Genomic DNA, 19,063 nt, shown 5'->3' on the forward strand with positions numbered 1-19,063 from the left:
GTCAATCGTGGTGAGGAACATGAGACGACGAAAAATCAGAGAGAAAAATTAGAGAAGTTGAAGTACAACAATATTTTATTCGATTTTTGTAAAACGTAAGAAAATCCAAATATTTAATGACATGGATGTTAATATTAAGTAATACAATTGTGTTGTAAATAATACGGTTTTAGAAACTATTTTGCTGTGCAATTTGTAAGAACTCGGCACTCCCTGTATGAAGAAATGCCATAACGTGATGTTTTCCCAATTTTTAATAAGTTGTCGATATTTACCAATAGAGTGAAAGTTGAATTACCTTAAAGTCGAAATCCACCGGGTGACCTTGTTTTATGAGAGGTCATGTCATTTGCATCGGGCTGCACATACAAAGTGAGAAGGTATGCATATGTAAATATGCATTTGTATCCACAAATGCATATATGCACATATGCATATATGCAAATGCACATATGCATTAGGTGCCTCAAAGTAATACACTTTCACCAGACTTACTTTAAAGATTTTGCTATGTATTTAACGAATTTTCAATATTTCGAAATCCATATTGTTGGCTCATCATTTCTAGATATTTTCAAAAGTTTGTCACTTTAGCATTTCTACCCGATTTCTATTGCTTACCGTTACCTTTGTAATGTTGATTTTTGTCCAGCATACGCTTCATGAAAACCAACCAGTCAGCATCCCAGGAGTTATTATTACTTCCTCCCAAAAATTCGGGGAGTATCTCAGGTCGTAGGAAGCGATGGAGTGAATTTAAGTCGGTTCCGTGAACGTGGATCTATGTATATGCAATGAAAATTATGTAAATATATGGGGCTACTAATAAACGTTGTTTTTTTCTTGAAACGAATAATTACCCGGTCTCGAATTTTCTCAGAAAGAAACGGTTTTACAATGGAATAAACGAGATGAAATATGTATGGCTGATTGACTAAATGAAATTCTTGAAAGCGACATGGAAAGCTGCCCTGTTGCATAAAAAATTACAATTTTTAATTTAAACCACCACATTATTTAATTATTATAATTCTGACCTGAATAATTTTAATCATTCGTAGTGCGTGTTTAGGAGTAAAGTGCCGGGCTTGAAAGAATGAAAAACCATGAAAATCGACAACAGCACTAATTCCATTAATTTGCGTCTCAGGTAGTGAAGTCATTTCTTCCAGGTAAAGGTAATTGCAACGAAAAATGTTATCTAGACTAACTTCATTTGGATTCCAACTCCCTAGAAAAATTACGCTTTTACAGATCGTCGACTTTACTGTCGAATGTATCAGATAAGCTACATGTACATATATGTACCAGCTCTAAAAATGAACACTTGTCTGCCTTTATCATCTCGCGAACTGAGAACATGTTGAAGCCGTTTTTCCAAAGAGGGACGTAAATATTCTGGATTTAAATTTCTAAACAAACTTGGATTATCCCGTCGCATTTCATAATACGAAATAAGCTGAAATATTATTTTAAAATGGATAATAAAGTTATTCTAAAGCCAATAGAAAATTAATGGAGTATACCAATTTCATAGCTTCATCTCGATGAAATTTTTTTGCTCTGAGAAATCGGATTAAAAATTGCTCATCTGTAGGACAAGTAAGGCCTTCCAGTTCTGAAATATTTTTTTATAGAATGTAAATAGGTATATATTATAACTAACTACGTACATCCGCTCATCACTTACTCTCGATCAACATTCGAAATTTTACCACTTCCTGTGAACTGTCCTCCCTCTCATTTAGTTCCGTCCATGCTTTTTTATGTAAATATTTTGTGCTAGTAGCGTCTAACATTATCGAACTCACTATGAATTAAAACTGATATTTGGGAGATGAATGCACTGTACGTTTGTACTGTACGTATGTATTCACTACAATAACAGATGAGAGAAAACACTTATCAAACTTGCACAAACATTACAATACTGCTACAGCGAGTGATACCCTTGATATTGACAGAAGAGGTTGAAATTAGTCTTGCACTGGTATTATTATTATTAGCATTTATTTAAATAAACTTTCATATTGCTCGTCTGTGGACATACAACTTAATATATATGTCATGCATGCATATGTATTTATGTACGTACTGCATACAGCTTCATTCATGAGTGTATTTAAATGACAATTTAGACGTATACATCTGTATGAAATCATGTACTATATATCAATTAAAAAGACTATACGAGCACAAATATCATGTGCATATATAAATACATCCTCTAAATAAACAGTTTTTGTATCAAAACCTTGAAGCAATTGGACGTATTCTTGGTGTATTTGTTAGTCCGATGAATGAAGCACAACGATATTTATGCGCATATGTTAACTGCTAAATAACCTCAAGAAACTTTCTTGGCAAATAGCAGTAACAAGATTAATAATTTATAAATTAGAAAGAAATATGGCTTGCAATCTATTGGAAAATAAGGTTTCTTACGGTCAATCATTACATTTTTCAAAGAGTATTATTAATCAGTCTATGCAACCTGAGGTATTTAATAGGCATTTCTTGATGACAATCAATATACTGAAGAAAACATTGCTCATTACGAGTTGATTTTTGGCAAACAATTTGTGTCCACTGGTGGCGAAACAACTCTCGAAGGATTTGGACAAAAATTGCAGCTTAAACCGGGGGATAATGTGCTTGATTTCGGGTCAGGGTTGGGAGGGTCGGCATTTTATTTAGCATCGACCCACGAGGTAATTCATTTCCAAGAGATCCACTAAAAAGACAGTCTCACTGAAATAATTTATTTAGGTAAATGTCTTGGGGGTCGATCTCTCACAGAATATGATTATGAAAGCTAACGACTATCTAGACGCTGCTAACCCTCAAATTAAAAAACACGTAAAACAATTTTGAAGAAATGCAAATGATGAATATATTCATACACTGCAATCAATACTTAAATAATTTGCAGGTACAGTTTGAACTGCGAGATGTGAATGAGCGTGGCTTTTCGCCAAAATCATTCGACTGTATTTTCACCCGTGAAACAATCGTTCACATTCAGAACAAGCTGGAATTATTCAAAAACTTCCACGTAAAAGAATAATTATGTGAATTGTTGATTCTGTTGTGAACAGTATTATTGTCCTCCAGTATAGTCAATCTATTCTAAATTTTAGGAATGGCTGGTTGAGGGAGGAAAACTATTAATCAGCGACTATTGTCTTGGGCCAAATCCTTCCAGTCATGAATTTCAGGGTTATATAAAAAGTCGAAATTATAATATGATTCCATTATCCGAATACAAAGTTCTACTTCAAAAAGTGTGCTACTGCATATACACTTTAATAATTTATCTCTTTGACTCCTAAATGTACTCTACTCTTAACATTATGATGTAGGTGGGGTTTACTCATGTGGAGGTGACAGATATGACGGATATTTGCATTGAGATTCTAAACCGTGATGTCCAACGTCTTCACGCCATGAAACAAGAGTTATTGCTAAAATTGTCTGTTGAAGAATATGAACACATTGTTGCTGGATGGGAAAAGAAGCTAAACCGGTGTTTAAATGGCAACCAAGGTTGGGGAATGATTTTTGCAAATAAATGATCACGTTTTATTATAAACACTAAATTGAAATTATATGCTGATATTCAAGGATTGTCTAGCATAGTAGCTCATTATTAAACTTAATTCACCTGATGTAGTACTCAAAAGCGTTGATCAAGAATCTCCTAACCACATAAAAACATTTTCATTCAGTAAATAGCATAGCATAGGAATATCTGTGTATGTTACTCTAGATAAAAGATTTCGAGAGCAATAAATAAGTTATACACCACAAAAGAAAAGTGATCACAATATGTACATTAGCTTCAGTGTAGTATGGCGGTACAAAACTCCACTCGACTTTTATTACGGAGACAAATTGACTACTTTTTTTAGAGGACCGTCTAAATAGTCTACCAGCGCTTTTGCCTTCGCTTGCAACAATCCAAATCCTGTTTCCTCCTGTGCATACAGACAAAGAAGTAGATTCGCCACCTGCGTGATTGCTACTTTCCCCTCCTATAAAATAATGCAAAAGTTTGCAATTAAATGGTCTAACAAAGTATGAAAATGAACGCATCCTCTGCCTTTATCCATCTCACCATGCAGTCGAGAAGGACGAGATCCAGCTTGTCATCGTTTAAGGCGTTCCTCCCACTTTTTTCGTACACAGTCCAGATATTGCTCGCAATGGCGGCGGTGACCCTGGTAAAAATATTCACATTGCATATTATTTGCTCATGAATATTTGGAGTAGTGTATGAGTAATGAGTATCGTCGTATCCAGTACAAACTTAAATTACCTGGCGTCCTCGTCCCCATACCCGCTGTAGGCTAGGAGGGCACCCTCACGGTTCAGAAGTCTGCAGCGAGCAGGAATAAAACATTGAATTATGTAATTTTAGTCAAGATTCGCGACTCAGGAAATTCTAAATTGAAATATGAATGAATTTGATCTCGTACAATGTGTTCTTTACCCCTCCCGTGTTTGCCTCACTTAAAACTTTAGTTAGGGCTTTCGGTTTAAGCATCATTTATCCAACTTTATTACGATTCACGAAAGTTTTTATAATTAGTTCGACAGTCGAACTTCGACTTAATATTCAAATGAATAATTAAATTGGGTAATTAACGTAGTTTGACTAAATCCAGCAGATTTATTGTTATATTGCAGTATAGTTTTGTGGACTTAATATTTAGAGATCAGTTAAAAACAAAAATTGGTTCATTTATAACCGTATCGTAGTGTTATTGTGAGTGTTTTGTTTACTCATGTGACGAGAAAGTTTATATACATGCACGAGACGTCTTTAATGCTCAGATCAGCCGGGATTCACAGTTTCGCAATAAAAAGGAATTCGAACTTGCTGTTTAACTTACAAAAAAATTTAAATATAAATGCAAAATATGAGTATTTTTGTAACAAAATTGTACACACAAACCACACCAACGACTTGAGATTTTCAGTTTGAGTGCAACAAAAAATGGAGGAGAGACATTTATTATACAGTAATGATTTATTTACGAGGAAAAATTATACAAAAATGTGCAAAATTTGGACAAATGTTCAGTTTACCAGGCCCACTCTGTTCCACCCTAGTCACCACACCCATCCAACCACATTTATTATCATCCTCTTTTGTGTCAGCATCTTCAGTCCTATTTTAACCTTGGCTGCCAAAACGAACCAAAGTCAAACGTCTGCGTCTGACAACGACTCTGCCCCCGACGAGGTGTTTGACCCGTTAGGTCCCAAGGTTCGTTGCGACTACCTCCCTCTTGACTTTCTCCACTGCGACGACTTGGAGGACCACAGGGGAAACAAAACTGCGCGAGATAATAAGGGCTACGGATGCACAAAGGTTGTATTTTAAAATTCTGAAACATTGCAAGAAAGGTGATTTTAGAGATGATTTGTAATTGTTATAGTGGGGTGGAGATTGGTATGAGGAGGTAGAACATACATCTCGCTTGTGCCGACCACTTACAGGGATTACTTGTTTTGGTCGCAAAGAGTTTTTAAAGCCAGGATTTCCATGCGTGACGTATAAAGGACACTACTTTTTGTCAACCCTACTTTTTAGCATCTTCTTGGGATTTTTGGGAATTGATAGATTTTGTTTAGGACATACAGGAACTGGTGAGTGTTATACACACTTTATTTGATAATATTGTGACGAAGGATTGTATTACCATTTCTTGTCGTCGGGTAGGTGTTGGTAAACTGTTGACTCTCGGTGGCGCAGGGATCTGGTGGATAGTTGATGTCATTCTGCTCATTAAAGGAAATTTGGTACCTGCGGATGGCAGTAATTGGATGCCGTGAGTGAGACACTTTCAGAATCTCATCAAATTTAAAATATCCATTTTTTCGCCCCTATATAATTTAATTAAATAATTTCAGGTATGTTTAGCTGAGGCCGAACTTTAGAAGTTAGGATTGATGTGTGATATGTATAAGTATGACAGTAAAAAAAACTACTACAATCATGTATTCACGAATATGTTTATAATTTTTTTTCGTAATTCCAATTTTATAATACTATTAAAATATATTCCGTTTCGAACTTTCTTGAATTTGGAGTAATTAATTATACTGTAGTAGTAGATTTACTGGGTTGGTTGTAAGTAAAAAAAATGTCATTGGTGTTCAAGACTATTGGGGTTTCGTGGCTGTAAACAACCCCCAGGCTTGATCTCCAGCCCCACAACGAACCAATTTAGACTTCCAACCGTCCTCAATATACTTGAAGTCGGCCTCTGAGAACAATTCAATGAATTCTGATTTCTGCTTGTTGAAATTCTTCAGTTCTAGTTCCAAAATGTCCATAAATTCCTTTGTTTTATCATCTGCGACTACCGATTCGAAGCCAACCTATACAACAGTATCATATTTATTCGAGGAGCTATTAAATTTGCCCAAAATTTAAATACTGTCTCTGTCTTTACTTTTTCAAGAAGCTGGCCGTAAGCTCCGACTGACAACAATTGGTAACCCCTTTGCATAACATACTTGACAAACTCTTCAGAATGATTTTCCTTATCCCCGTGACAGTAATCGGTAATCAGGACTTTGCCTCCGGGTTTTAACCATTTCTGCATAAATTATAAATAGTTCAAAATCAACATATCGTACAACCTCATCGTCTCATCAACTTACAAAGAATTTGGAGAACAAGGCATCTTTATCCACAATGTGAAGAATCGTGTCTCTGCAATATGCATTGAGATGTAGAAATATGCATGTATGTGTTGTTAGAAATCTGTACACTTTACACTGCGATTTATACTATAACCATAAATACACCCACCTGCTGTAAATGACATCGAAGGTGTTTTCTTCAAAATCATGCTTGGTCACATCGCTCATTTCAAAGCTGACCTGCACATACATAAGGAAATATAAATTTAAACTATTTAAATAATAATTCAAACATGAATTAATCATATTCATAACTAACTCACCGCTTTTCGAACCGACTCTTCCATTTCTGACTGGTATTTCACCGCCATCGAAATCATATTCTACAGATGCAGTGTGAATAATTATATTTGTAATTATTCTCCAAACGCTGAAAATTACAATAATAGTACCGTGGATAAATCAATGCCATGAACTTTTGAGCCATAAGTTCGAGCGATGTAGAAAGCAGAGCCACCGATGCCGCAACCAACATCAAGCAAACTCAAGGATGGTGTCAAATTCAACGGCTTCACAAATTCCTCCGTCGTCGCTGCTCCTCCCGTCGAAACGTACGTCTTTCCAAAGATGAACTCATAGCGCTTAATTCCTTCCTCAGTGTATTGGTTTCCATCCAAGAAAGACTGTAATAAAAAAGTTAGTTTTATAATTTTTACTTAATTCAACAAAGTTAAAAATTGACAAGAAGAAGAAGTGGCGTATTCTTACTTGGAAGGAATCATACGAATCGGCATTGTGGGGCATTTTTCTTAGCACAAACCCTAATTGGAATGGGTTTCCGTAATGCTTCAGAAACAAAAAATCGAAAATTAAATACAAGTTAAGCTTTTAACAAAAATTGCCAACAAGTGATCAGGAGATACTGGAGGAGCAAGAATATAAGAAGAAAACTTGATCAGAAGAGTGACGCCACGATCAATCCACATATGTACATTCAGGAAAAAAAACATCGAAAAGTCTATGAATCTTGCTGTGAATGATACATGCATGAGGAGGTTAAATCCATATCAGTGCATTCAAAAGTCATGTTCATCAGTGACATTACTGACAATTACTACTGGATAGTAACTATACTGCAGTTTGTCATAGATTTCAGTGATGTGACGAAACTGGTCAAATATATGTAGATCTTCGTTAACGATTCAGATCATGGATGTAAAATATTTTAATTTAGCAGATGCAATTTCATACATAGAATTTTTTGCGTTAAATCATATGTTCTAATGGTCTTATCGTCAGTACATGCAATTTGATTTACGATTCGGTACGTAGTTGTGATATTTATGCGTGTAATTTTTGCAGCTTCTGCAACTAAAAATAAATATCAACTTGTTCACCAAATATGTACAACCCATGTAATAAGTGAACTATACATAATCCATGCTTAATTTTTATCTGGTGAATTTACTTATGCATACTAGTTAATTAATTCTAGCGTCATGTTCAACTACCAGGATCAAGAATTGTGGAAAAATTATATGGTCTAAAGTCAAGAGCGAGACAGACATGAGACGATGAAAAATGTATGAAATTGTATGTATCTCCAATGAAAGAAAGGGAGATAAATTCAGTTAATAAATGATCAACTGATGATCCACCTTAACGTTGACCACAGGGTTGAAGGTTGCCTGGATTTAATCACCTTCGCTCTCCACTCAGGCCATAGAATAACTAAAGATATGGCGTGAGTTCAATCAATTGGAGGGCCATCCGATTGTAAACCTAGTGTCTACTATACTTCTTTTTGGCAAAGAATAAGAAAAATACCGGTTTTGGAAGCAGTTTTACAAACACACGTGTACTATTATGCAATTGGGCAGGTAGAATGTACCACGTTTTTGCACCAATTCAATTAGATACAAAATGGTAATCACGACTAATCACATGCACAGACACAGATCTTCAGAACTATGTATAACTGAACTTGAAAATGGTTCTTTTTCTTACCCGAATGTACGCCTCAATCGATAACGCTCGTTCACACAAAAATGTGAACTTGTGTTTCCTGCTGTCCTCATAAATGTTGTGTTGCAAAATAGCAAAATATTCAGAAGGAGAACGATAGAAAGTTGGGTTGGATTCTCTTTTAATGTCCCCTAAAATATATGTACTTACATTGTAAATGCAATTCGTAATCCATTTATGTAGGACTAGTTTTGCAATTATTTTGATCTTTTGGTTGAAAATGAGACAAACCTGAAGGTCTGTAGCATGACTCCCTAACAAACAGATAGCCATCCGTTTTAACCCATGAGAGCATTTTGACGGTCAGTTTTTCCACTTCATCATCCCCCAAGTACATTAGAAGCCAATTCGAGAAGATAACGTCAAAACTGTTTATCAAATGGTTCGAAAGTGCGTATTATTAAAAAAATACCATCACATGAGGAAGCATTTAAATATTATGCATGTGTGGGTAGTACCTATTTGGACGAATATCTAGTTCGGTGACATCTGCAGTCATGAATGACACGTGAGGGTTATGACCATTTGTCTCCCTATAGGATTAATTTAAAATGACATTGATTATTGGTTGGTAGGTTGATAAATCTCAACCTATTGATATAATTTTTTAATGCAGTACAAAAATAGGAGTGTCTGACCTGTTGAGGTCCGTATATGCTTCGATAAAGTCAACAGCAGTGACAGACAATGCAACTTTGGCAAGCTCGGTCGTAAACCTTCCAATGCCTGCCCCCAATTCTAGAACGCGCTTGCCTTTCAAATCTGGACAAGTTTTCAAAATCTGGAGTCGGTCCTCCGCTGTTAAGAAAAAAGGTAACGCAAATGGTCATATTATTTTTGTTTTTCTAAAGGTGTTATTTTTGCTGTATGTAAAAATTGGAAAAGTCTGACCGGCCAGAGTGTCATTTGCAGCAGAGCAGAGCATCATCGAGCATGGCGATGGTTCATATTGTTCCCAGAACTGCTTCATTTTTCCTCGCACATTCGTTGGGTTGGTGATGCTGAGGTCCTTGATGGACATGTTTAGACTGGAAGTGCTCGGTAAGCTACTGGCTGCCGGAGTACCCTTCGTACCACAAAGTTCCAAACTTACAGGCATTTTCTTTAAGCAATAATGGTTGAACTGAACTTATTATTATCCCCAAAATGCACTTTCTTATGAACTGAGACAGATTTTCCAGTTCTGACCATCGTTTTATACTTCTCACTTGAGTTTTTGTGAGAATCCTGTTTTCATCATCACCAGACAACTTCATTCATACGATAGCAGTTGATGCTTGCATATTCGAGTTCATTCTATTGTCAATCGGTTATATATTTGTATATTTTAATATTTAACTTGATTCTCCTTGAAGTGTTTGGTACTCTTCCTAGTATCAACACTTTCTAGCAGTATATGTGCATATGTACATACGTAAATATATTCAACAAGCATGAGTGCAGTATCTTTCCATTGAACACGGAGTCATTTCATGAATGTTTCCAGTGTAACAGCTTATGGAGCATAGTCCGTCAGTAGATCTGCTGTATTCATATGCAATAAAATAGTCAAAGGTGATTGTATGTATGAATGGTTATCGTTATTCGTTCCAATGTCAAAGGTGGGCTCATCTCATACATAAGTGTGCATGCATGTAGCTCATCGTTAATCCTTATTGTCTAGGTCAACGAATTCAGCCAAAACAATTCTATCTCTTCGCTAAAATTATATATATCGTCTAACACTGAAACAAACAGGTCAAAGTCTAGTCAAGTTTAATAGTGTAACGGTTAGAATATTTGCGAACCTTGCGTATAAATGTATTTACTACAGGACTCTAGCTTTCACTTACAGAAAATCTTTATTTGTAACACAAAGATGTGCATGTACATATGTATATAATTTAGTTTTTGGTCGAAATTTTATAAACATGATGGCAAATGAACTTATTTCCAATTTAAAAAAAATAAATAATTGTAATGTAATAATCGTAATATTTATTACATTGTCCCACAATGAAAGGTCAAGGCAGATAATCGTAAGACAAGCTTAGCGAGCCTATCTTAACCACGGTCTAGCATTGTAAAATAAGTGTGAATAATATTTTTAGCACACAGGTATATGTATTCTAGTACATAAGTATTATTGCCTTAATTTCACAAAGCATTTTTAATCGATAAGATTAGACATTTTTACAATGACCGGATAATTTGAACATTAAGTGGTTTAAATTATTATATTATTATTGTCCGACATGTTTGACAAACTTTGGCTATCACTTGTTACAAGTATTATACGTACTATAATGGAATGTATACTCTTTCAAACTTCGAAACAGCCCCTCTGCACAAAGGACATCGATTATCCAAATTAACTAAAGCCTTTACACAGGTATAGCATAAACACACATGTTTGCAAGGTATACTGATGAAAGAGACTGTGTTATCCTGGCATATGACACACAGAGCTTTGGTATCACTAACACCACTAACGGTGTCTAGGTCGCCACCACTGTTTGCCAATTGTTGCAAGATACGTTTACAATTTTTAACAATGGCAGACATTTTTAAAATGCTCCTCCACGCAGACTTTACTAAATTCCATGAACGTCTAGAAATAGAGGCAAAGTTGACTTTTAAATAAATTATCCAGATAACAGCAACGACGACTAAGCCAGCCTTTCCTGGTCTGGGAATATCTTGAAAGGCTTCCCATAAGTTGTATGGAATGTCTATAACTTTAGATAGCATTAGAAAGGCGGTGAAAATTACATTCGCTGGAGCTACAATAAGCTGGGTAAGGAAATCTATGATTATAAGCGCTAGACAATGGACAGCATATGTGGCTTTTTCTCCTATAAAAACTAGAGACTGGCAAATAATTTGAGGCACTGTAGAGAAAGTTCTTGATGTATGGTCCACAACTGCAGCTTGAGTATCGTTTAGATGCTGTCCAATAGTGACAAAGACGTGGACAGATAATGTCTTGAGATCAATTAGTATCACCTGGAATGCTGTAACAAACCATACATACGTATGCAGGTAGCCATATCACACCCCTACCCGACACAATTTAAAACAGAGTTGCATTTGTACTTACATTCAAAAATCATCCAAATTGCATAGTAAATGAGCAAAATGCATTTTACAACTCCAGCTCCAAAGTCCCACAGTTCTGACCCAGTTAAGACGAGGATCTCCTTGAATTGTACTGCAACTCCCACGCAACTTGTTCCCAAAAATGTTAACCAGCTTGCTAAAGTTTGTCCCAAAACGTAGCTCAATCCAAGAATGAACTCGAAGATGTGGAATACTCCTGTGATAAGTCGTGCAATGTCACCAACTACGACGTCCAAATACTCTCCCATCGTCTCCATTAGTGTGCTTTCTCGACAAATCAGGAACGAGGCATTATCATCCTGGAGTTAGCCTTTAGGTCATAAACTAAACGGTACAATACATCAAAAGTAGAGCCAAACAGACTCAACTACGCAACTTTTGACGTAAACTAAAAAAAAAATGTTGAAACATTTGCATACCACGATTAAAGTCGTTTTCAATAAATTTTTAAAGAGTTCACAAGTTGATATTTTTCCTGGTTGGATCTGGTCGAGTATTTGGTATTCGAGAGTAAGAAATAAAAACTGCAGGGTTTGTTTGTTTTTGCAATGATCAGTGAATGTGTTGTCGTTCGTTTATTAGCAAGTGTATTTTTTCACACAAAAGAGCAAGTGAAAGTCCGGATGAGTTTTGGGGAAGTTTGCGACTCCCACGTTCAACGTTAGCATTTCAACGTGTTGTAAAGCTTCAACAAAGCAACTACGCAACCCATAAATCCTGCAAAATTATTATTTACATGTCAAGAAATGTTCATCGATCAGAATGAAGGAATAATGCATATGCATGTACTTATACTTTTATGACTTGCTTTATTCAATCACTAAATCAGCACAAAATAGAGCAAAACCAATTAATCAAGGGAATGTACAAGTTATTTACACAAACGCAATACTTTATCTGCATTTTAAGTTAAATTAAAAATTAGTTAAATTCTATACTGATTTAAAACAGGAATATATACTAAGGTCACATAGGAGGTTAGAAATTGTACTATTACTGACATTGATAAAGATAATATAGTTTGTATGTGTTTCTGAGATAAACCATAATAGACAGAGATTCTTAAAAAAAACTTTTTAGAATTGACATTTCAAAATTGTGGAGATTTCTTAATTGCCGAACACCCACTAAATACGTGTATATTTAAAATTACTAAAACTATTTTCACCGCAATAAATACATTTTTGCCCTAAACATGGCAGATTTTGTTAGAATTAATCATGAAAAAGTTTGAGATTTGATCAACATATACTATCATAACAATTCTGTAAAGATTTTATAAGTATGTATTTGACACAGGTTGTGTCGCACAACCAGTCAAGCATGGACGGAAATGTTGCAGACAAATAAAATGAGATTCTGAAACACTAATCTAGAACAAAACTAATGAAACACATTTGAAGTATAGACCACTGGTTTTCGGATCCTTATAGACAATTACATTTACCACAAAATAATGCTACTTTTACTGGTGGCTGAGATTTTGGTTTTCACCTGACATATGTACATCTGCATTTGAAAAGCTTTGGCATATTGGTCACCCTCTACTCTATATAGATAAGCTTTAATCTCATGGAAAATTTGGCGTGGGCTGAAGAGCACAAGTGATGAAGGGAAACATTAAAACATTAGAAATAAATACTAAAACTTGTAAAATATTTTTGATTAGCATTTGAAAACAATGGTGTAGGTAGTCATAATAAATTGATCACTCGTCTTGGTTGAGTGCTACTGAAAAAAATAAATGGAATGGGTAAAATTCCAGTTAGTAGTACGTTAAACACTGATTGGCTTTCTCTAAGTCGGAACTTGATTGTCAATATTTTAGTCAATTAATATTTCGAAATGTGTTGTTGCCAAACGTGCCAACCTGTCGGGTTTTACATTTCTTGCGAAGGCTTTACATTCGACATTGATAACCACTCCTGGCATTGGGTTCTTCAACTCGACCAAGATGAATGGCGATTGATAACCTTGCTGCTTCAAAAATGGAAAGTAATAGCCAGCTATTCCGCGGAACGGGTAGTAATTGATTTGTCCAATATTTTCAGTATCAGCCACATTTTCACCGTCACAATTGATCCACACCTTCATATTAAAAAACCATGTGTGATGAAGATAAGTTCAACAATAGCCAAACAAAAATACTATGCAAAAAATATATATCACCCTTACAGTTGAAAGCAACATGCGTCGATGGGAGTCAAAATTTTTTGTGTTGGGATCAAGACCTCGTGTTTCGTTCAAAATGTGGTATTTGAGGTCGACGGGCATGTGTTTTTCTCGTATCTCTTTGTCCAAATCATCCCTGAGTTGAGCCTCGCTGAAACGATCCCTCTCGTCGAATCCATAAGGTTCTGGTACATAATTATATACATGTAATCTAATGAAAAATTTGGTAATTTCAAAAATATTCTACCTGGCACCCATCCGTATATCTTGTTGAGTTTGATGAGAATGCACGGTTCTATTAAGGAAAATAAAGAAAAATGTGGGGAATAAACAACGTATATCATCATAAAAATGTACATCGATATGATTTCTCATGCATTCAATAAATTTCAATGTTTCTGTTTACTGACCTCCACGACTGAATCCGAATGCGTTGTTTTTGTTGCAATACTCCAAATTGTCGACCTTGACTTGACAAGCCGTGATGGAGGTCGCCCTTTTGTCATTGTCCAAGGTACATGCTTGGAGGTTTACACTTCCGGCATCCTTCTTCCCAGTATCCGTCTCGTCGACAAATACTTCTAGTTGCTTCGACCAGAAGAGGTAGTCGCTGGGAACATTTCGCCTGAAATATCAATCAGAGTTGACGTAACCAATTGTTGCATACCAATTACCATTAAACTGCCATGCGTTCTAATTCTTATCAATTTTACCTGAACCATATGAGAGTCGAGTCGGGGCTTCTGTCGGGGTCGGGCATGGGTCGAAATCCAAGTCCAGGATTAGTTCCAATCAAGCTTTCGTCCAGTTGAAATTTGGGCTCGTCCATGTTGAGAGTGAGGTAAAAAATGTAAAAATTGAGACAGAAGAATGAAGCTAGTCCGGCGTAGAAGATAATGTAGAACAGAATGATCTTGCCCCAAGAGCTTCCAGTTCTTCCCATCACGGTCCCATCCTTCGTGTTGTAAAGAAACTCTTTGAAACCATTGTTGGCTGATTTGCTAGGCGAAGAGTACTTTTTACTTTTTGGGTCGACCATGTTGTGAGATATTTCTGATGGCAGTGCGTTTCTAAAAAGTTTCAAAATTTTCTTGAATTTAAGTTTTAATTTCCCATTTATATGTACTATTGAGCAAGCTAACCGAGCTAAAAATCTCACCGGGTGCAATAATTGATACTTGCAAATAACCACACCCAGTAGTCAAATGTTGACTGGGTCCCTTTTATTTATCTGTATTTATTTATGAAATTTGTATTAATATAATGTCATGGCTCGTTAAATTCCGGCAAAGTCTTACATTATAATGAACTCTAACGAGATGGTTGATCTCAGAAGTATTGGATGGGCTCAGTTACCTGAGACGGATGGACGGAAAACTCTGCTCAGATTATTGCATATCTGAATCAGAATATGCTCAGATCATGCTAAAGAACGCTCAATTCACACTTTTAATTTACGCTTCAAATTCCCAAACACCTTGCAACAGGCTAAATCACAAATTCACGGTACTACTTGTTACATCAAGATACATCCGTACACGGAGTGTTCAACTTACGAAAGTTTACTTGGCCAGACTTTCAATGCGTGTATAATATGTATGTATGGTAGCACCTTCGCTTGGGCTAATAATGATAAGATATGCATGAACTTTACCAATGTTAAAGTAAAGACTGATCAAAGTTATAGATCGTGATTTTAAATAATGTTCCTGTCTAGAAGACGAGTCGAAGGAGGGCAAGAAAAGCGGCTCAACCCTTTGCTTTCACCTGTAATCCAGCGATGTTAGCAGACGACTTGAACAATAACGCTTTTTAGCTGATGGTGGTTGTGGTTTTATGTTGTGCTATAGGTAGACAGGGAGATATTTCCATTCAAAATTCAGCCAACGGTGAGTCCAGGTTGTTATACCATTATATTATGCTTGGTGAACTCATGGATGCAAATAAATGGTGGGGCTGTTTTACTGTACATAATATGAATAACACTATTGTGCATTATACTTTGACTCATATGAATACACCATTTTTCATCGAGTGGCTCTAGTTTTCTTTTGTGTAAAACCACATACAGGTGGTTATTTACTCGACATGGAAGTTAAATTCAAGAACATGAACCACTCTGGAAAATGTGAATGTTAAACGGAAGACAGTGAAAAATGTGAATTTTCGACATTTCACTCATTTTCTTCTGGGATGAGCCGAAACTCTTTTTACAGGCCTTTAATTTCATTTGATAAGCAGCAAAAGTGTGTAAATGCAAATTGCATTATGCAATATAGCTCTGAATCTACTAAGATTAAACGTGATATGAAAATTGCAGATAGATCGATATTAGTAAAATGTGCACACATACACAAGCGAACGCATACGTATATTACCTATGTATGCATACTTCGAAGTATTATCGCTCTAACATGACCTGGAAACAGAAGACTGTACCCACATTATATCCAAGCTAATGAGTTGTATTCAATATTCGTTATGAATTGTAAATTAGTGTGAAGTCACAAGATTTAGTATACGATTTAGTTGGTGTGTATTACAAACCAACACCAATTTACCAGCAAGTAATAGCAAGTTTATATTACTTATGTATGTATTATACCAACTTAACAAGCTATGCATTTAGCCTATATTTTACATATGCAATGTACAACCTTAACTTGAGATCGTTTGATTTTACCTGAAAGCTGGAAATATTGGTTCTGCATTATTATTTTACGACAACATATGCACGATATGTATGAATTTCAAGGATAATTTCTCATAAGTAAAAACAAATCAATCAAATTATTTTAAGGCAATCGTTGAATTAAATACTTGGTCGCATGAAAATGCATTTTTTATTCAATTACAATTTCTAGTAATTACTTTTTTCTGGATCGTTTAGGTTTAACAATACTCGTATCTTCTTCATCTGTCACAGCACCTTTTGCCTTTCTCTTACGTTTTGGCTTTGGTGGGTCTGGAACGATGGTCACATTCACAACAGCATCACTCGGAGTTGATGACGTCTCGACGGCGACCTTGTCCTTGAGAGCTCCTTCACTTTTGGGTCGTCGACTCTGTTTCTTTTCAGGTTGCAGATTGTTAACATTATCTGATTTTTTGGCCCTTGGCTTTCGGGGCTGAGAAACTTTTGGTGTCTTAGATTTATTCTTTGAAGGACCAGGACCAGGAGGAGTGGTTGGACTTAGAAACGGCCCCCAAGTAGAACATGTAGCGATTTGTTGACTTTTTCCCTGACCACTGCCTTTAGGTCGCCCTCCTTTTCCCCTAGAATCTTTTAAAATATAAATAATTTTGATGCAGTAGAAAAACTTTTACATATATGTTTCTTTTATGCAAAAAAGATAGTTTATTGTTTAAAATGTACCAATAATTATAGGTACGGACAAACATTAAAAGTACAGGTACATACAGCAGGCTGAGGATAAATAGACAACATTTAATAGATTTTCTGACAGGCCACAACGTAATAATAATATAAAATAAGAAGTAAAACACGTATTAAATTAATATTGATGTAATGTCGTCGACAATTTACACATCACACCGATAAAAGAAGTTCCCATTTAAAATACCATAGATGATCATCTTAGGATGAATGTTTGTGTAACTTACGAGCTGAATTGTTAATTATGCAGGATACAAGAAACCAGTGACCTCCTTACTTGACTTACATAAAATCATGCATACAATACACACATGCTCCAGATTTTATTTACCCTTCACCTATTATCACTCATTCCAATACCTGACGCACTTTTTTCAAGATAAGCTAAAGGACCTTGGAGTCCTGGCCCACCACCTCCTCCCATACCGTGACCTCCTCCTGGGCCCAACTGCGGAGATCCGATAGACTGCTGATGTACAGATGGCGAATAACCAATATTCGCATTTTGCATCCGTGATGCCCCCATCCCACCAGGTGTTTGGGGCCTACCTGACCCCGGCGTATTCGGCCTTCCTCCTCCTCCTGTGGGTGTCATGGGTCCCTGCGACATGGGTGTATGAGGCCCTTGGGATATTGACATGGGTGTATGAGGCCCTTGGGATATTGACATGGGTGTATGAGGCCCTTGGGATATTGACATGGGTGTATGAGGCCCTTGGGATATTGACATGGGTGTATGAGGCCCTTGGGATATTGACATGGGTGTATGAGGCCCTTGGGATATTGACATGGGGGTATGAGGTCCTTGTGATATGGACATTGGTGTATGGGGGCCTACGGACATTGGACCTTGAGACAAAGGGCCACTTTGACTCATCCCCCCACCTACTGCTCCTCCTCCTGGGTGGCTCCCAGGAGGAATATTTGGTTGCTGTGGATTATTTGCTGGACCTCCACTACCGACCTGCTTCCCTAAACAGAAAAAACGAAAACCACGAGTTCTATTTTACATTTGATATTGAAAACTACTAGTAGTTTGAAATGAATTACTTATACCTGCTGCTTGAACATCCGATAAAATGTTTTGCCAGTGGCTAATTTTCTCATAATTCTTTTTGAGCAATTCGTCCTTTCTCATCATTTCTAGCCTCAGCTCGTTTGAATCATCTTTAATTTGAAGTTCCGGTTTTTGAGCAGATATTTCCTGCCGTTTCTTGAGAAAATACGACTCTACCGTTCGAGCACATTCTATCACGTTTGAAATCCCTTGCTCTACATCTGCCCGTATTTCATCCCTGTCCACATTCGTTAGAGTATCTTCTTTTGTAAGAGATGCTAAACATTTCTGGAAATATTAAGTATCATGAGCATTATTTCAAACAATGAAATTTATCAATAATTGTACCATGAAAGATTCTTCAAACTTCTCTACGGGATTGACGAACAAGGGTCCGGAGCTTTCTCCACTTCCGCTCATTTTCTCTCAGTAGAATCTTTAAATCATCAAACTATCAAACTATGTATTAAATCCGTTCACACTTGTTTCAGATTTACACCAATTCTAATCTAATCTTCCCCCCGTAAACGCAATTAATTGATGACGAAAATAACTTTGCTAGATAAAACCAAGAACATGGCATCAAATGGAAACACTGTCCAAAGCGATTCGCGGGGAGCTTGGGAAACAGGACGTTTTTGTATGCGTTGAGCAAT

The 19,063-nt window shown here is 36.3% G+C and overlaps 8 protein-coding genes across 15 annotated transcripts; 2 read left to right on the plus strand and 6 right to left on the minus strand.

Annotated features, from left to right (window-relative positions):
- Window positions 1-57: 57 nt before the first annotated feature.
- On the minus strand, window positions 58-2,038 carry LOC110846664 (alpha-tocopherol transfer protein-like). Its single transcript, XM_022093485.2, has 9 exons — window positions 1,691-2,038; window positions 1,527-1,618; window positions 1,309-1,459; window positions 1,038-1,231; window positions 861-971; window positions 628-781; window positions 496-564; window positions 299-359; window positions 58-213 (listed from the first exon to the last, which is right to left on the minus strand). The coding sequence occupies exons 1-7, from the start codon at window positions 1,797-1,799 to the stop codon at window positions 509-511; spliced, it is 867 nt and encodes a 288-aa protein (XP_021949177.1). The 5' UTR covers window positions 1,800-2,038; the 3' UTR covers window positions 58-213; window positions 299-359; window positions 496-508.
- A 246-nt stretch (window positions 2,039-2,284) lies between these two features.
- Window positions 2,285-3,812, plus strand: LOC110846434 (phosphoethanolamine N-methyltransferase 1). The gene is made up of 6 exons (XM_022093197.2): window positions 2,285-2,436; window positions 2,511-2,711; window positions 2,770-2,859; window positions 2,933-3,055; window positions 3,141-3,284; window positions 3,363-3,812. The coding sequence occupies exons 1-6, from the start codon at window positions 2,410-2,412 to the stop codon at window positions 3,573-3,575; spliced, it is 798 nt and encodes a 265-aa protein (XP_021948889.1). The 5' UTR covers window positions 2,285-2,409; the 3' UTR covers window positions 3,576-3,812.
- Window positions 3,556-4,781, minus strand: LOC110846436 (ragulator complex protein LAMTOR2). Its single transcript, XM_022093199.2, has 4 exons — window positions 4,479-4,781; window positions 4,319-4,378; window positions 4,118-4,220; window positions 3,556-4,034 (listed from the first exon to the last, which is right to left on the minus strand). The coding sequence occupies exons 1-4, from the start codon at window positions 4,547-4,549 to the stop codon at window positions 3,882-3,884; spliced, it is 387 nt and encodes a 128-aa protein (XP_021948891.1). The 5' UTR covers window positions 4,550-4,781; the 3' UTR covers window positions 3,556-3,881.
- Window positions 4,782-4,842: 61 nt separating this feature from the next.
- Window positions 4,843-6,082, plus strand: LOC110846435 (TM2 domain-containing protein 2-like). 2 transcript variants are annotated; one of them, XM_035850077.1, is made up of 4 exons: window positions 4,843-5,377; window positions 5,445-5,655; window positions 5,729-5,841; window positions 5,920-6,082. In XM_035850077.1, exons 1-3 carry the CDS (start codon window positions 5,000-5,002, stop codon window positions 5,839-5,841), a joined length of 702 nt encoding a protein of 233 aa, XP_035705970.1. In that variant the 5' UTR covers window positions 4,843-4,999; the 3' UTR covers window positions 5,920-6,082. The 2 variants fall into 2 exon arrangements, with proteins under 2 accessions (XP_035705970.1, XP_021948890.1); XM_022093198.2 differs by having other exon boundaries at window positions 4,846-5,377; window positions 5,729-5,837.
- LOC110846430 (phosphoethanolamine N-methyltransferase) lies at window positions 6,008-9,902 on the minus strand. Its single transcript, XM_022093187.2, has 12 exons — window positions 9,574-9,902; window positions 9,321-9,480; window positions 9,141-9,215; window positions 8,914-9,050; window positions 8,665-8,813; window positions 7,426-7,503; window positions 7,110-7,340; window positions 6,981-7,040; window positions 6,827-6,897; window positions 6,676-6,727; window positions 6,465-6,611; window positions 6,008-6,390 (listed from the first exon to the last, which is right to left on the minus strand). Exons 1-12 carry the CDS (start codon window positions 9,779-9,781, stop codon window positions 6,172-6,174), a joined length of 1,587 nt encoding a protein of 528 aa, XP_021948879.1. The 5' UTR covers window positions 9,782-9,902; the 3' UTR covers window positions 6,008-6,171.
- A 602-nt stretch (window positions 9,903-10,504) lies between these two features.
- Window positions 10,505-12,392, minus strand: LOC110846433. Of its 2 annotated transcripts, none has more exons than XM_022093196.2 (3): window positions 12,201-12,392; window positions 11,762-12,091; window positions 10,505-11,675 (listed from the first exon to the last, which is right to left on the minus strand). In XM_022093196.2, exons 2-3 carry the CDS (start codon window positions 12,036-12,038, stop codon window positions 10,963-10,965), a joined length of 990 nt encoding a protein of 329 aa, XP_021948888.1. In that variant the 5' UTR covers window positions 12,039-12,091; window positions 12,201-12,392; the 3' UTR covers window positions 10,505-10,962. The 2 variants fall into 2 exon arrangements, with proteins under 2 accessions (XP_021948888.1, XP_021948887.1); XM_022093195.2 differs by having other exon boundaries at window positions 11,762-12,105.
- A 178-nt stretch (window positions 12,393-12,570) lies between these two features.
- LOC110846432 (sodium/potassium-transporting ATPase subunit beta) lies at window positions 12,571-15,858 on the minus strand. Of its 5 annotated transcripts, none has more exons than XM_035850075.1 (7): window positions 15,310-15,839; window positions 15,096-15,184; window positions 14,667-15,023; window positions 14,364-14,578; window positions 14,201-14,248; window positions 13,957-14,138; window positions 12,571-13,869 (listed from the first exon to the last, which is right to left on the minus strand). In XM_035850075.1, the coding sequence occupies exons 3-7, from the start codon at window positions 14,990-14,992 to the stop codon at window positions 13,606-13,608; spliced, it is 1,035 nt and encodes a 344-aa protein (XP_035705968.1). In that variant the 5' UTR covers window positions 14,993-15,023; window positions 15,096-15,184; window positions 15,310-15,839; the 3' UTR covers window positions 12,571-13,605. The 5 variants fall into 5 exon arrangements, with proteins under 5 accessions (XP_035705968.1, XP_021948883.1, XP_021948885.1 ...); XM_022093191.2 differs by having other exon boundaries at window positions 15,252-15,839; XM_022093193.2 differs by having other exon boundaries at window positions 15,113-15,184; window positions 15,310-15,838.
- Window positions 15,859-16,760: 902 nt separating this feature from the next.
- LOC110846431 (basic salivary proline-rich protein 1) lies at window positions 16,761-19,042 on the minus strand. Of its 2 annotated transcripts, none has more exons than XM_022093189.2 (4): window positions 18,756-19,042; window positions 18,407-18,695; window positions 17,720-18,322; window positions 16,761-17,236 (listed from the first exon to the last, which is right to left on the minus strand). In XM_022093189.2, exons 1-4 carry the CDS (start codon window positions 18,825-18,827, stop codon window positions 16,821-16,823), a joined length of 1,380 nt encoding a protein of 459 aa, XP_021948881.1. In that variant the 5' UTR covers window positions 18,828-19,042; the 3' UTR covers window positions 16,761-16,820. The 2 variants fall into 2 exon arrangements, with proteins under 2 accessions (XP_021948881.1, XP_021948880.1); XM_022093188.2 differs by having other exon boundaries at window positions 17,711-18,322.
- Between the last annotated feature and the right edge of the window lie 21 nt (window positions 19,043-19,063).

This window comes from Folsomia candida, unplaced genomic scaffold, assembly GCF_002217175.1.
Source record: "Folsomia candida strain VU population unplaced genomic scaffold, ASM221717v1 Fcan01_Sc003, whole genome shotgun sequence".
Taxonomy (NCBI): Eukaryota; Metazoa; Arthropoda; class Collembola; order Entomobryomorpha; family Isotomidae; genus Folsomia; species Folsomia candida.